General features: G+C 52.6%; 1 protein-coding gene across 1 annotated transcript in view; it reads right to left on the bottom strand.

Annotated features, from left to right (window-relative positions):
- Positions 1-16,213, bottom strand: part of LOC136005935 (hydrocephalus-inducing protein-like) — a gene marked incomplete at its 5' end in the record, with an annotated part of 47,967 nt that extends 31,754 nt beyond the window's left edge. The window contains 10 exons of the mRNA XM_065663826.1: positions 811-871; positions 2,308-2,526; positions 2,895-3,013; positions 4,128-4,227; positions 7,982-8,175; positions 9,633-9,757; positions 10,609-10,808; positions 11,358-11,492; positions 14,643-14,762; positions 16,124-16,213. Coding sequence (XP_065519898.1) covers positions 811-871; positions 2,308-2,526; positions 2,895-3,013; positions 4,128-4,227; positions 7,982-8,175; positions 9,633-9,757; positions 10,609-10,808; positions 11,358-11,492; positions 14,643-14,762; positions 16,124-16,213 — 1,363 coding nt within the window. The remainder of the gene's footprint in view (positions 1-810; positions 872-2,307; positions 2,527-2,894; positions 3,014-4,127; positions 4,228-7,981; positions 8,176-9,632; positions 9,758-10,608; positions 10,809-11,357; positions 11,493-14,642; positions 14,763-16,123) is intronic.
- Positions 16,214-16,265: the final 52 nt, after the last annotated feature.

Raw genomic sequence — 16,265 nt, 5'->3', positions numbered from 1 at the left:
CCCTCCCGAAGGAGTGGGGACAAACGGCCATGCTGCACACCGCCTTTCATTACCCCACAAAGGCTGACATGGCTTCAGCTTTGGTACTTGCTTTCCATAATGGAAGCCACTGACACAATCGCAGCTGATCTGGGGGGTTGAGTTCACATTTAAACTTGAGACCATCTCAGTGAGAAGTCCTTTGCGAGACTGAGGTGGAGAACCAGAATCTGCATCTCAGTGGAGAAGCTCTGGGTGCACAGCCGCCAGCTCTGTCAGCAGAGCTGGGCTTTTGGTGGGGAAGGAGGAGCCCATGTCTGAAGACATGGGCGCCCAATGCGGAGCTACTGCTTGGCCATGTTACCTGGGAGCTGACAACGAGTTGGCCTCACAGCACTAGTTGATTTCTCACGCTAATGGTCAGGTGGGTAAATGGTGCCCTTGCCTCACAACAGCAAAATTCACCCAGGGCACCTACAACTTGCCTTCAACTCCCTTCTCCAGTTGGCCGCGGACAAGAAAGACTTTCACAGTCATTCTGTTGCTGAGGACTGGCAGATTGGGGCTGGACTGACTGTGAGGGACACCAGAGAACACTGACTTTCTACTCCCTCCGTTCTATTTGAACCATTCAATTGGCTCTGTGCCATTCTGTCTGGGTCTGTTTGATCTCATGATGGCAAAATACTGCCTAGCAGCTGGCAGTCCTGGTTTTGACATGCTGAAGGCGGCTATGGAGGAACACAAGTGACAATGCTGTCCTGGACAAGTGCTCCATCTGGGTAAGGCTCAGACCTCCCACCCTGCAGCCCAAGCCCAGGGCACACTCACCAAAGGAGACTTCACCGAAGCGGAGGGACGATACATTGAAATGAAACGCCGGCCCAGTGACACAGCCACTGTGAGGACAAAGGCAGAGGAGACATGGCCTCGGTTAAAGAGAACTGCAAAGCCTTCAGCTTTCCTTACCGTTCCGGTGGGTAAAAGCCAGCCTGAGAACCTCAGGGGGTTTCACATCAAGCCCTCACCCTCATGCTCAGCACAGCATCCAGGTGGACGGGAGGCAGCCAAAGCAAAGCGGTCAGCAGCCCATAGCTGCTTGTGGGGCTTGGGGCACAGTGTCATGCAGGGTATGCCCCCAAGTTGTAGATGGCCTGAGGAAGGACACCAAACAAGTGATGGCTGCGTGCCTCAGTTTCCCCATCTGTAATGTGTTGGACACAGGGGTGTCCCCAGTAAAGCACACTCAATGTAACTACCCTTCCCAGCCACAGCTTTCCTGCTTTGGCATTTCTTAGCTGGAACCGCTCTTCCCATGGAGTACAGGAACACCTTGCTCAGAAGATCTTGATCCATGCAATCGCTTTGGGGGCAGGACTTTGAGACACGAAGCCAGGGGAGCCCCAGACATCCCTTGACAAGAGCCGCAACAGCTCAACAGAGCGGACAGTTGAATCTTGGAGGAAAACATCAGCCAACCACCAGGGCACCAGCTGACCCATCCAAGAGCAACACGTCTTAAACCACCCAACACAGAATCGTCAAATCATCTACGCTGGAAAAGACCTTTAAGATCATCAAGTCCAACTGTCACCCCAGCGCTGCCAAGCCCACCACTAATCCGTGTCACTAAGGGCCTCGTCTACACGGTTTGGGAACACTTCCAGGGATGGTGACTCCACCACTGCCCGGGGCAGTCTCTTCTAATGCCTGACCACCCTTTCGGGGAGAAACTGTTCCTAACATCAAGTCTAAATCTGCCCTGCACACACTGAGGCCGTTTCCTCTTGTCCTTTCCCTTGTTACTTGGGAGAAGAGACCAGCCACCTCCTGGCTCCATCCTCCTTTCAAGTAGTTGCAGGCATAACGGAACCTGAACACACCGCATCTCCTCACCTGCCCTTAAATTCAGCAGACTTGAAGGCTCCAAACTCCAGGACTCACCAACATCCACCTGAATCACCACGTGAAGCTGCACAACACCCATTAATTTATTTCATGGTTGATGCCAACCAATGCCAGCTCTGCCTCTCAGCTCAAAATCAAGGACCACAGCAACTGGTGTGTTCAACCCAACCTATTCCATGGCTCCCTCTTGCTGACAATTCCACTTCACTTGCTGCTGCGGTCGCAAGGAGTCAGCATCAAACTGGAGTCAAGGTTAGTGTGGGCTCCTAGTGTGGAGATGCCAGGATGAGAGCCAAGCTCAAGACCTCAGACAAGCCTTTTCTTTCTCTGCTCCATCAGCAAATGAGGTAGGTGGGAGATGACTACCCAGAGAGAGCTACAGATGTGGCCGCCAAGCTCTTAGAACCCTCCTCACCTCACAGTCAGCGTCAGAGGCTCAGGGGATCCCTTCACATTGAACTGGAATTCCTCTGTGAACTGCCCCACGACACTGGCATTGAAGGAGATCCAGATGGCCTGATGATCAAAAGGCAAAAGCATGCCCTCCCGGGGGCCAAAGGTGAAGCAGGAGCCCAGAGCTCTCTCCGGAGGGACCACGCTGAAGGGAGTCTCAGTAACTCCTCTGTTGAGCAGGAACACCTGCAGCAGCAGCGAGAAGGCAACATGGAAATACATGAGGAATCCTCTTTGCTTACAGAAGGCTCACTTCTTTTCTAGTTTAGCAATTAACATCTGTAAAAGGCAGAAGATGCTGAGCGCTGCTGCCAAATACAACAGGACGAGTTCTGCCTCGGGGTTTTTTTCCATGCAAAGCAGGGATAACTTCACACAAACAGAGCCACTCTGGGCTTATTCCCCTGACACAGAGCACTCCACTTGACCTGCAGTGCCAAGCGCCTGCTCAGCACCACCAAGTTGATTCAGACCCATCCCACAGCTCCACGAGGCTCGCTGCTGCCCGGGAGCCATCCGGATCCACCCCATGCCCTGCGCCCCGTCCTGCTCACCCTGTAGCTGTGGCTTGAGCCAACAGTCACCTCCCCGATGCTCAGCTGGTCACAGCTGAGTTGGACCTGGGGCCCGACGCCTTCCCCGCTGATGCACAGGGGCAGCCTGGTCTCACAGCCTGTGGAGGGAAATCTCTGTGAGTGCAATTCCCTCTGCTACCCGGCACTTTCCAGGTTGTCTCAGTGCTGCTGCCGGTCCCTGGGCTGGATGGAACCAGCTCTAGATGCTCCAGGAGAAGATACGGGACCCATCTTGTCCCTCAGGACATGCATCTTGGGGCTGCTTTCTCATTTCTAACCAACCCCCTGGGCCGGTGTCTCAGAGAACCACAGAATGGTTTGTGTTGGAAAGGACCTTAAGATCATCCAGTTCCAATCCCTTGCCATGGACAGGGACACCTTCCACTAGAGCAGCTTGCTTCAAGTCCCGTCCAGCCTGAACTTGAACATTGCCACGGGTGGAGCAACTTCCTTGGGCAGCCTCTTCCAGTGCCTCACCACTCTCACAGGAAAGAATTTCTTCTGTATATCTAAACTAAATCTCCCCTGTTTAAGCTCGAACCCATCAGCCCTTGTCTTATCTCTCCAGTCCCCGATGAAGGCTCTCTCTCCAGTCATGGAAAACCAGCCTTCTCACTGAGCAGATCACATAAGCCATAAATGTACTGCTAACGTGCACATCCCTTGGTGCAAAGGCAACCGAGACCTCAAGGCTTACAGCTAAACTCCAAGGTGGGTCCTTTCCCTTACATTTGCTAGAGATGACAGAGCACAAGATCTTCAGTCTGAAGGCTGCTCTCAGCCACTGAAGCAGCCTAAGGTGCCTGAATCCTGGCTCAAATTTTGGATGAGCTCTCACTGCCATCCCAGCCTACTCTGCACACAAAGTGAGCATCACGAGAAGGAGGAGAGAGCCACGCCACAAAGACTCATCTTGGAGGTAACTGGTCTACAGGGGCCTGGTGCTCCTTCACTAAAGCTGTGTTGCAAATGCTGGCAAAGCCATGGCGGGAAAGCTTATTCCTTCACTGCTTGGTCACTTCTGGGATCAGGAAGGCAGAGCCAGGCATCCTGAGCCCTGGCCTCCGACAGGAGACCACCGGGAACCACGGGGACAGCGGCGTGTGCCAGCACTGCCCTGTTGAGCCCTCCAGAACTACATGAGGTCCGAGTGGGCTGGAAGAGTGTTTCTACCTCCTCTGTGGGAACAGGAGCAGGAGGAAAGAGCTGTACCTGAGATGTCACAGTAGACTGTCTCTTGGTAGACTCTGGCTTCTTCGGGCTTAAAGATTACATTGATTTCAAGGGAAGAATTGGGCAAGACATTTCCCTCCTGAAACAGAAGTGACAGCAAACCATTTATCTTCAAACATCACATTCTTGTTTCCACTGCAGCCCTGGAAGCCTTTATTTAGAGCATCAGCAAAGAGCAAGGAGCAAGCAACGCTTGTCAACAGGATTTACAGGAGAGCTTGGAAGCAGCAGCTTCCAAAGTCCCTCGCCTTTACTGGCACCCGGAAGGGGCATTTTGTTCCCCTCAGAAGAGACTGAGCTCTTGCTCGCGGATTTAAGTCTGGGCCACGCTACCAGTTTCTGCAACTCTCTGCTGCTCTCGCAGAGGATCCTGGCACTGGTGCTCAGTCCCAGGAAGCCCTGCCACACATTTCAGGAGGCATCCCTGGTTTCTATAGGCTCTCACTTCCTGTAACTGGTTTAAGGATAGGCACCTCTCAGCTTTACACGGGCTGCAGGAGCAACCAAGAAGAGAACAGCAGCCCCTTCCTCGGAAAACAAAATAGAAAAAATAAACTACTTTCACCCACTGTAAAAGAAAGAAGAGGTTGGGATTATTCCAGGGTTTACTCCAAGACGAGAAGGGATGCTGCGCTGCTCAGACAGCAGCCATTCTTCATCTCAAGACCATGCAAATACTCAGAAGGCAGGCTCTGGCTGATTGAAGGCCATGGGGTTTTTGCTGGCATCACCAGGAAAGTGAGCAGTTTTCTCTACCTATCTGCAGTAGAACTCAAAAATCCCGTTTAAACCTGCCAGCCTCGTGTCCAGGCTCACAGACGACACTGGAAGGGAGACTCAGACGTGGTATAAATCCAGGTTTTAGGAAGGGATTGCTGTGCTTGGGCTCAATTTGGCCTCCTTTCCACCCAGGACCATTGCATTCTGCAGGTCAGTATGTGAACTAACAGTGCACCAGTGTCCTTTCTTCACCCCCGCGCGCTACGTGGGAATGTGTCCTTACGGAGAATAACTGATACCTCTGAACACTGTGTGGACACTCATGAAGTGCCCTTAATTCACAGCCCTTGCAGCAGAGCCCAGCCTGGGGTCGGCTCTTGCCGCTGTTCAGAAATGCTTTTTGCAACAAGTGCCCCTAGCCTCACCAGAAACCGGATGTCTCCTCTCTTGGCACATCAAGCAGCTGATGTGGGATCTGCCAAGGGACCTCCTTCAGAGATGAGAAGGAGGAGGAGCAGCAGGAAGGGAGGTTCTCAGCCATCACTTACCATGGGCACAATGGTGAAAATATCACTGCAGAAAGGCATGGAGCCTCCCTGCACCTCTGTCCCCTGGTTCTGGGAGCTGCAGATGGGAAGGGAAGGGTGTTCTCTGAGAAGGGGGACCAGCCCGTGCTCCGCAGGAACATCAACCAGCTTGTCCTCTTCCTGCCTCTGCAGCCTGTGCCATGGGAGAGACGAACCAAGCAGATAATTGAATAAGCAGCAGATTTGCAAAGCCTGTCGTGTCAGTGCACGAGCAGCAAAGCACTCGGCGAGGAAGAGCAGCAGCTCAGCACAGGGCTGACCCTGAGACACAGGCTCCCACATGGATCCCATTATTGCCGTTCTTCCCAGCACAGCAAGGAGTTTTACTCCTCACTGACGAGCTAACAAGAGGTTTCTTAAAGCTGGCAGCCCTCAAGAAAAAGCCTCCTGCATTGGGAGGGGAGAAGCAACTGGCTTTCAGCTGCTCGTTACCAGCATCACACTTTTCCCCTTCCCTTTTGCACCCACAGGGGTGAGGAGACAGTATCTGCACTGCCTTCCACCAGAGGATCCCGGTGCACTTCCAAAGCAAAGCAACGGATTTGGGCATCCCATCACTTCAGTGACACAAATGGCTTTCTGAGCATGAAAACAGAGGTGCCAAGAGACGAAGGGACTCTGCCCAGCATCACCTAGTAAAGAAGTCAGGACCAGCATCTCTGAATGCAAACCCTACGTGGAATCTTGAACCACCTCATCTTTTCCCTCGTTTTGGCCTCCACTGCAGAGCTGTGATGCACTTAACCTCTCCCTTTATTGGCGACTGCAGCAGAAATCATTCTAGTGTTTAAAGATCACAAGCGGGAGATGAAAGGGGAGCCCTGCTGCAGAGCGGTTGCTCCTTGCTGGCACACTGCTGTCCCCCCTTCACGCTCCAGTCCCCTGGCCATGAAGAACCAGCGGGTGACAGCACTGGGGGACCAGGGGAAAGCTCCACGTGCAGCAAATCGAGGCAACGCCGTGTGAACGATCATCACCCAGCTAAATCCAAACGCAAAGAGAAGGGAAACAGGCAAGGACGTTACTTGCTGCACACACACTGAGCCTCGCGCACATGCTGTGCATGAGGAGGGCTTCCACACACTGGCGTGAGCAGCCCTCAACTCAAGCTCCGTCAGCAGGCCAGAATCACATCCCCAAAAGCGCTGCAGGAGGGACACCTTCTAATGGGCCATGTCTTTTGGGGTCACATCCCAACACAGGCTCCTGCACTGCCTCCTCTCAGGAAAAGGCCCTCTCTCCTCTGAGATCTCAAAAGCTTCTCTGACAGCAGGACGGTGGCCTTGGACCATCCCCAAAACTACGAGTAAGGAGGAACCAAGCGTCGTGCTCAGAGTCAAGGACAGAGACTGGCACGACAGCAAGTCTCATACGTAAAAAATCAGGTTGAAGTGAACTCTGGGGAAAGCTGGTGGCTTCTGAGGGGACAGAGGATCACCCAGGGTCCAGTCCGAGACAGGCAGGTGGGGAGAGATGCTAAAGAAATGGTCCAGGGAAGAATCAAGGCAAGCTCACGAGATTTTCTTTTAACTCAGTGCGTTTGCACAGAACTCACACACTGTGTCATTAAAAACAGACAACCGTGGAAAACTAGTTCTGGCCTTTGAGGCATTTCTGACCTAATTACGCTGAACTTGATGTGCTCAAAGCCCTTGAAAAGTGCTGCAGTTCAAGGCAGTTTCCTGATCAGCTCTGGGTTCAGACTAACTCCTGTATATCTGCACCCATCTGAGCCTGAGAAGTCGCACAAGGATTGCCCAAGTCACATAAGCTTTAAAGTGTCATTTCCAGTTCATCCCCCCAGGCTGTGAGTGTTTCTCTGCTGCCTGAAATGGCAATTTCAAAGCTTTGCCAGAGACACCCTTGGAAGAACCTGCCCCATCTCTCACCACCACGACGACACAGGTTGCTGAAGCCCAAAAGCACTTCCAAGTCCTGGCTGCCCTCCCTTCCCCGCAGAGCCCTCCACATCTGCCCAGCCTATGAGGAAGGGGAGAAACACCTCGTTGGGCCAGAAACCAGGACACTGAAAGGCAATTCCCCAGCCTACGGCAGGACGGCCTCCACCTTCTGGGCCAACCAAGCACTCTACCCTGCCTGTGACTGGAAAAGGAGCCTGCCAGCTTATCAAAGAAGAAACTGCTAGAGTATCACAATAGCTGTGCCACCTGCAGCTCTTCAGGGCTACTGCTCAGTGCAGTCCCAGGTACCGAGTGCTGACACCTTCCTCAGCCTCATGGACCCTCCGTAGTGCACGGATCTCTGAACTCAATAGTTTGCCGCTCCCAAACGTGAGTTTGCCCTCTCAGGCAATCCAGTGATTGCACTCAACCTTCTCTCCCCAAAACATCATCCTCAGCTGTAGCACGGCTGGGACTGCAATGGCAAGGGTTAAGCTCCACGCTGTGCATGGGTTTACGTGCCCTAATCCGTTCAAAAGCCCCAACAGCCCTCTGAGACCGTGTGTTAGTTTTCCCCTGGGGCATCTATCTTTCTGAGACGAATCTCTCAAACAAACCTCAGCTTCTGCCGCTCCTCCTCTTCCTGATCAACAAAACGCTTCCACTGGAAGTGGGCCGTGATGGCACTCTGATTGTGGATGACCAGGGATCTTAGCTTTGACAGCGTGACAGAAGTCTTCTCAACTGTCAAGGAGCTCTTGTCAAGCCTGATGTTGACATTTACAGCTGTTCCACAAAGGCTTTTGTGAACATCTTCACCTGGAACAAAGCAAAAGCAAGTCTTGGCTCATCTCACTTGCTGACGGAAGTACAAGGAACAGAACAATCTGCAGGCAACAGAAGAAAGAGCTGCAGTTTTGAGCTGCATAAGCAGTTCCCTGGATCAGGACACTTAGCATATCCTGACAGCTGCACATGCTACAGCATGAGGATGTCCTGGCACCACCTTAGGCACCTTATTTTGTGGGTCGTTCGTGGAGATGTATCTTTTCAGATGTGCCCGGGTGCCCTTTGGGCTGCCATCCCACTCAGGTCACAGGGAATTCTACATCCAAGTCACTCAGTGATGCTGAGGAGCGCCACCTCAGCCATGCCTTGCCCAGGGTCTCCTGCAGGCAGGAGATGCCCCCAGTGTCGTGTCATCCTCATCTCCTGGTCCTGAAATATTGGGCATAGCTCTGATCTCAGAACCCAAGCGGGAGCATTTGAAATGCAATGGAGAAGGGCAGAAACAACAATGGAAACTACAGAGCAGCTTCTGTGCTGAGCTCTGCACTCAACAGGCTGCTACTGGGCCCTCGGATCCATCTGCCAACTCCTTCTTTGGCTCCTGCTACGGTCACAGCCAGGTGCCTCACCACTGCCCGCACATTCTTCCTTGTCAAACGTGCTGCTGTTACCACTTCACCACCGGAGAAGTGAGTCCCTTCACTAGGGTAAGTGTCCTCTGGAAGGCTGGAGACTTACTTCCAGCACCAGAGCAACACGCACAGCAGCACAGCCATTTCAAAGTGTTTCTCCAAGGTGGTGTTCACGACCTACCTTCAGACATCATTGCACCCTCACATTACTGACTCCAGCCAGCCCTAGCAGCAGCTTGCTCATAAACCTCACCACTAAAGAACTGCTGCTAACAAGGCGGTTTCTACAGAATCATTCCCAGGCTACAGCAAAGCTCAGAGCACCCTAATGGCTACCACTGCCACAGTTACTGCTCCTCCTGGTCACAAGTCCTCAGCATGGCCCAGCTCTCAGCACAGCACCAACTGTACCCATGCAGCACATCACAAGAAGAGGGTCTCTACCTCAAAGGCCTTCCCGGGAACTGTAACACAACAGATCGGGATGAAAAGCAATGACCCGTCAGGAGAGCTCTAGGGGACAGGTTGCAGGCTCTTCAGAGAGCTCTCTTGCACGTTAAAAGCCATCTCCTTTTCAGTCAGGCTCCCTGCTGTGAGTTCTTCTGCAATGGAGCACCCAGAATATTCGCCATCGCCCCCGGTGCACCGTGCGCAGGAAGATCTGCCTGCCTTGTTACAGGCTGAAATATTCCAGCACAGGAATATCTGGCAGCCAGCAGGGGAGCTTTGCTCTACTCAGCGTGAAGGAACCTTGCAGAAGGGATTCAACAGGACAATGAAGCCACCAGATGATGACAGACAGCGCAGACACCGCTCTGTTTCGAAGGACACACGGAGGGTGCACCACGCGCTTACCTGTGTCATAGTGAACGATCATTGGACTCGTATAAACACCGGTCTTTGGTGGGTGGAATTCCACCGTGACTTCCATCGCTTCTCCAACGCCAAGAGTCCCAATGGAGGGATCCACAGAGAAAGGGCTGCAACACAAAGAGAGAGATCAGGACTGTATGGGAGATCCGGGCCCTCCGTTAAGTTTGCAGTCTAGTTCGCTTCAGCTCACTTGTGCAAGCAAGGAGCAAGCAAACCACAGTCGGTACAAGAAAACCAGAACATCCAGGATCAGAAATGGAGCGGGTGACTCTCCCTGCTGAAAGAGAACCAGACCTCAGAAGATCCCGCGGTATACCACGACCCCAGCCCCCCACACTCTGCCCCAGTTCTCAGTTCTCAGCTCTTCACCTCTGCACACGTGCAATCCAGTTACTCAGAATTCTGCTTTTTTGGGTAGTTCACTTAAAACTTTCCTAATGCTTCCCATTTCTTTATTGCAACTTGGGACTGAAATAGTTCATTGCCGAAGTTCGGGAACTCTTAAAACCCTTGTCAAGGAGCTCTCAACACACGCTCTATTACCCAGTAGAGTAGTTGGCAAGCGCCTTGCAAATAGATGCTAGACTTCACTGGGTATTTACTGTGGTGGTGCCTCTCACCAGCTCATTGCTTGCCTGTTTCTTGATGCTGTGTTTGGGATCCGTGACCTGAGCCCCTCGAACTGTCCTCTGCCACACAGCACCTTCTTCAGCAGTCAAGCTGCCTTCCTACCTTGCCTCTTCCAACCCAACAGCATCAGACCTGCAAGATGCTGCGTTGGAGACACCACTGCAGTGTAAAACTTGCTTGCAGAGCTTTCTCAAAACACTGCAAGCAATGGCAAACCCCACGTGTCCTGCCCATCTCCAGCACCTCAGATGCTCTGCCTCCTTTTTCTCACAGTTTACAAGCCCATGACCACGCAACAGCGTTTTGCGCAAGGGATGAGCTCCTTTACCTCAGAGTGGTGATGCTGTAGCAAGCCTCCCGCTTCCCCACGTTGCGCACCAGCAGAGTTTTCTGGGTGCTGAACCTGACTGGACACTCGGAGAAGTTCAGCTGCTCAGGGAAGTCCAGGCTGGCTCGGGCACCTATGGCTCGGATAGGCACAAAGAACTTCTCCCTCTCTGTGATGATGATAAGCTCGTCGAAATAATCCTGCAGGGAGAGAAACAATCTCAGCACAGTGCCTTTAGCACCATGCCCATGGCAGAAGAAGAGCTGCTGGTTTCTGTGACTCTCACAGTAGCATTCGGCAATGTACATGCACTTTTTACCTTCATGGCCTTTCATTACAGATTATTTCACAAGCAGGGGCAGCCAGGGACCATGGGGCAGATCCTCTTTAGTTTCTACAGGCATGCTGCCCGAGGGTAGGCCAGAGTATTGAATTACATTTAAGCAGCAAACAGAAGATGAGGAAAAGGCCATGCACAGGCAGCAGACTCTCAGCCCTGAAGCCAACAGACGTTACGTTAAATATTCCACCACTGAAGGGGAAAACAGCCTGAAACAGGCAAGAGCCTCCAGCCTATGGGAGCACAACCTTCACCCCCAGGAAAGAGTCTCCCCCAGGTCTAGATCCAGTGCAACTCCACTGAACGCAGGCCACTTCTTCAAAACCCACACCACATGCCTGCTTTGGAACCCAGCCCTGCAGGTTCACCTTCCCCTCAAGGCGCCATCTCTCGGGACCTCCACTCTCACCTTGTCCTCATCAGGTCTGAAAAGGATGCGGTAGGTTGAAGACATGCCCGGTGCTACCTTATAGTCCTCATTACTCGGGCTGATCAACTCGAAGTAAGGAGAGTTCCCCAGGATGACGTTCAGCAGACGAGGAACCTGCAGGGAAGACACAAGTAGGATTTTGTCGCTTGTGGAAACATGAGAAGGGACCAGGACAGGCCATGTGACATCCTTCCTTACCACCTTTCCAAAACACTTTTAGCTCTGAAGCTACACGCACGTAACACACGAGGGTGGACTTGAATCCCTTCTGCTGAGCTACACAGCTGCAGCACAGAGACAGTAGGAACAACACGCCCTGCTCTGAAGGCAGCAGGAAGGAGATGCAGTACCTCAAGTCACCTGCGTATTCAACAAGCCCAAAGAACATGCTTGCTTCTGCCTGCACACATCCATGCAGTCATACCTCTGGAGGGGGAATGTATTATCTGAAGGCAAACCAGCGTGCGTTATACGGGGAGGGAAGGAAGTCACTTCTGACACACCAGGGTGGAGCGGGGTGGTCAAGCTGCGGTGCTAGTCATGGCGGTGGACCAGCAAGAGAAGCAGACCACAGACACTCTGGGCTTCCTGAGAATAAAAGCTTACCTCAAGAGCAAAAGGACGAGCGCAGGAAGACAAAAGAACAACCCCAGGAAGAAGCAGATGGCTAAGAGAATTTAAAGGGGGCTGCAAAGCAGCAAGGGAGATCCGTAATACAAGGAAAGGCTGGTGCAGAGATGAGAACACCCAACGTGCCTCTACGATGGATACCACAGGCACGGAGACAGCAAACAGACATTCTCTAGCACACAGGCAGCAACGCCCCAGCACCCAATCTCATCTCAGAAAGCATAACAAGGAGACTTTGAATGGCAGGCAGCTCCACTGATGAACACGACGAGCCTTGGAAAAAATGGAGGCTCATTCTGCACCCCTGACCCAAGCCTGGTGACCCATGGCCAAGGCAGCCCTGGACGCTCTAAACACCCTTTGCTCCCACCAATGCCCTGGGGCAGCAAGCTCCAGGAGCCCATTTCCCACTGCAGCCACACATTCTGGTTGCCAAGTCCCTTGGCACGTGAGCCCAGGTGGCAAAGATCTTCAGCAAGAGCCACCCAGGATGCCTCTGAGGGTGCTGAGGAGCAGCCTGAAGACAGGAAAGCAATTCGACAGCAAGTAGGCAAGAGCAGTAAGCATAGAGTGCAGCACTTCCGTATCGGAGTGAATACAGAGCACCTATTGGGCTCGATTACACTTTGCCTCTGTTACACATTGCTGCTAGCTGCAGTTTTAGGGAGCAGACAACCTCAGCTACCACGCAGGATACATCAGTAGGATTCCGAGGAATGTGGGAAACTCGTGAGACAGAGCACAATGTTCCTTTTCTCCAGGGCATGACCAAAACCCAGCAAAATTAGAACATAATGAACTCTCTTGGGATTAGCATCTCTATCTTTGTGCATTTAAATATGCCAAGGGTTTTCCTTAGAGCTGATCTGCCTTTTACACCAGGGCTCTCCGACGCCTGAGGTTGTACCAGCTTCACAACTGATTCATTTTGGGTAAAATCAACAGTTCACACACTGCCTCCCCTTCACAGGGCATAGAAATCCCAAGCTGCAGCTGTTACCAGTCTATTACGTTTTATTGGGAATGGCACCAACATCAATGCAGGTGTTGTTTTCCACTTGGGAAGCACGAATAGAGCAAATTCACTGTTTGCCTCTTTGCTGGTACTTGGCAAAGGCAAACATTCTGAGGAGCTGCACGGATGAGGGAGCAGCTGAAGCCAAAAGGCACAGTGGGAATGAAGCAGAGCAGTAGGAAAAGAGAAACTGAGGCCCATTTTAATAAACGAAGGGCACACCTGCAGCAAAGATTGCCCAAAGTCACTGTGAACCACACCAGTGGTGTCCCTTGGGCATAGGTACCCACATTGCAACTTCCCAGTATGCCCAAGCTACACCAGGAATGACACAGTACTCTCTGGGAGTAACTGAGGGACCATACCTTCATCCTTCCTTGCCAAAGGGTCTTCCATGCTCTACCACGTCCCTGTAAAACCTGTTATCTCAGGAGATACTTTGACTTCTCTTGCTGTTCCTCCCCCTACATTAAGCCCTGACGGTGTCACTCCTTTTGTCCCCTCCTTTGTTTCTCCCAACAGGGAGATTTGAGGAGGGCGTTAATTCACCTGCACACTTCCACCTCCCCCCCGCTCCCCGCTGTGCCCTCCTCTCACACACACGTCTTGCTCTTTCTTACACAACCGGATCCTGAATTACGCCTGTTTCTCACCTTTCTCTGCTTCCAGCACACTTCCTCTTACGTACCAAGAGAATCCCTGTGCGGAAGAAAGCGCTCCGCGACAGGACGTTGAACTCAGCCCCTTTCCTCCCTCCTGTCTTTTCCCACCAGCTTGCTCTTGGCACATGCCTCACTGGAGCAAACGTTTCCCCAGCTGAAATTCAAAAGGTCTCCATTTCCCCCTCTACAGCAGAGCAGAACAAAGTTGCTGCCACTTCTCAACTTCTCCCTGCTCATTCTTCTTAGGAAATCTCAACAGGATCACAATCTTTCCCGTTCAAGTTGGAGACCTTCAGGAGCACATTACCCTGCCTGTGCTGGGATTCTCCAAAGAGAAAGCACAGCCACGCTGGCTTAGAAACACCTGAGCAGAACCGAACTAAGCTTAGCAGGAGCCTCAAGTGGCACCTCAAGTCCTTCCCTTTAACTGCTGCTGCTAAGCCAGCCTGTTTCCCCTGCTCTTCCAAAACACCCAGCCTGGAGTGCTAATGCCAGGAGTTACAACTTACTCCAGCACAAAGTGGAGAAAACTCAAGCCCTGTGCTTTGACACGGAGTTGCACACAGGGGGCTCAACAGGCTGAGAGAGGGAAACATGCCCTGCCAGAAACCAAGATTAACCAAGGAGCCACCGGGACATGGTGCACACTCGCGGTAAAGCATGACAGCAGGCAAGCACTGCCCAGCCCTCGACATTCCCATCAGTCCAGGGCTTTCAAGGGGAAGCATGCTGGCTCAGAAAGCTCCTTTGGCTTAGTTACCACCAGTGCGCGGCCAAAACCAGCGGCAGAATCCCCAGCATGGCAACATTTCCCCCATCTTGCAGAATCACGCTGCTGAGACATTTTATTCTGGATGCGCTGCGCTGCAGCAGGTAACTTGCTCTGCTGCACACCACGTGAATTCCACTGCTCTCCTCCTCCAGCCCAGTGCTCAGCCTCCACAGCCCAGCACTTACCCTGTCGATGTTCCTCAGAGCTAGCGCCGCTATGTAGAACTGGCGGGGAACGTAGTTCTCAAACACCACCTCGGATGGGAACGGCTGGAACAACCTCTGGTCCAGGCCAACTGCTGAGAACTGCAGATGCAAGACAGAGCAGAGAGAGCTTCAGCTGCTGGGAGAAAGATTAACGAATGAAGATCCCACACTGATCTCCAGTAAACACAGTCTCTTGGTGAGTACATCTGCCCAGCTCACACTAGGAGATGGGAGCCCACCCACCTCCGCTCTCAGCTCACAAAACGTTTCTGGACCATGTTGAGCAGCCTCAAGCTAAGAAGCTCTTTTGCAGGCTGTTTCTCCAGGCTGCCTTCTCCAAAAGGCAAAGCAGCGCCCACCTCCAGCAGAGCCCTCTGCTAAGGGGCTCACTCAGCTCCAGACGCTTGCTGGAACAGTCACGAGCACTCAGGGAGCAAGCAAAACCCAGGAGTTTCCAGGAGCCTCCACAGGAAACAATTTGCAGGTGAACTTCCCTCTGAGACAGCGAGACTGAGTCCCACGCATCCCAAATATCTTTTTGGTTTTTTGATGCAGACCCGAGAAACCAGTCGGAAGACACCAGTACCAGGGAGGAAAGGCCAACAAGAAAGTAACAGGGCAGGAGGGAAACAGACAAATGAGGTGAATGCTGGATGGGGATGAAGTTTCAGCTGAAGTCTCAGCATCAGGGGGCAACTTGAGCTAGACTGCAATTCGTATCCCCTTTCCCCACGAGCTTTAAGTTGATGCTTCACTGTATTCTCTTACTGCTCGTTTCTTGAACACCGCTGCAGAAGCAGCTCTGAAAAATGCACGCAAAGACCAAACGCTGACCCAGCAGAGGCAGTACTTGGAGATAATTCCTCCCTGCTTGCTCTCCCCTCTCCCAGCTGCACTGCTGTCACTCGAGAGACACAGGCAGCTCTCCCGCTTCTCCACAAAAGCCATGCTCAGGCCGAGCCCAGTAGCTGTCGCACTGCCAGTTATTTGGGCGCCCGTCTTACGTGTTCCCACCTCCTGTGCTGCCTGGGGCAACCCGTAACCGATGTGCTACATCAGGTCTCTTGCTGGCAGCTTTCTGCTCAACAGCCTACCTCAGTCATCCACCCACCTGGACTGTGTGTTAGACTGAGCAGTCCTGCAAGAAAAGCAGCTTTGAACATCCATCTAAGAGAACACTGATCCAGGCAAAGCGCATCCACTCTTCTCTGCCCAGCAAAACCCACCCACTGCAGCAGAGGTTCCACTGCCTTTGTGCAGACCAGGACTTCAATGGCTCATTGGAGAAATGTGTTTTTTGCCTTTCCCCCAGCAGAAAGAACTCCACCACCACCACTTGGAAATGACAACAGGACCTCATCACCAAGCTGCTTGGGTAAGCTGGAGGCAAGGCTGCCACAAGCACGTGCCCTCTTCAAATGTCACATCAAACGGCAAGGAGAAGAGCAGGGAAAGGCTACCTTTTGATGGGAGACTTCACCCATGTCCCGAAGCTGGGTAGCCCGGGGCCGCCTCATCTCCCGAGGGCTGGCCAGCCTCTGCCTGGTGGTGAGAGACTCTTCTGCCTCTCTGACCAGCTTCGGATTACGAGATGCTACCACT

This window comes from Lathamus discolor, chromosome Z, assembly GCF_037157495.1.
Source record: "Lathamus discolor isolate bLatDis1 chromosome Z, bLatDis1.hap1, whole genome shotgun sequence".
In the NCBI taxonomy this organism is placed as follows: domain Eukaryota; kingdom Metazoa; phylum Chordata; class Aves; order Psittaciformes; family Psittacidae; genus Lathamus; species Lathamus discolor.
This window is presented reverse-complemented; position numbering and strand designations above follow the sequence as displayed.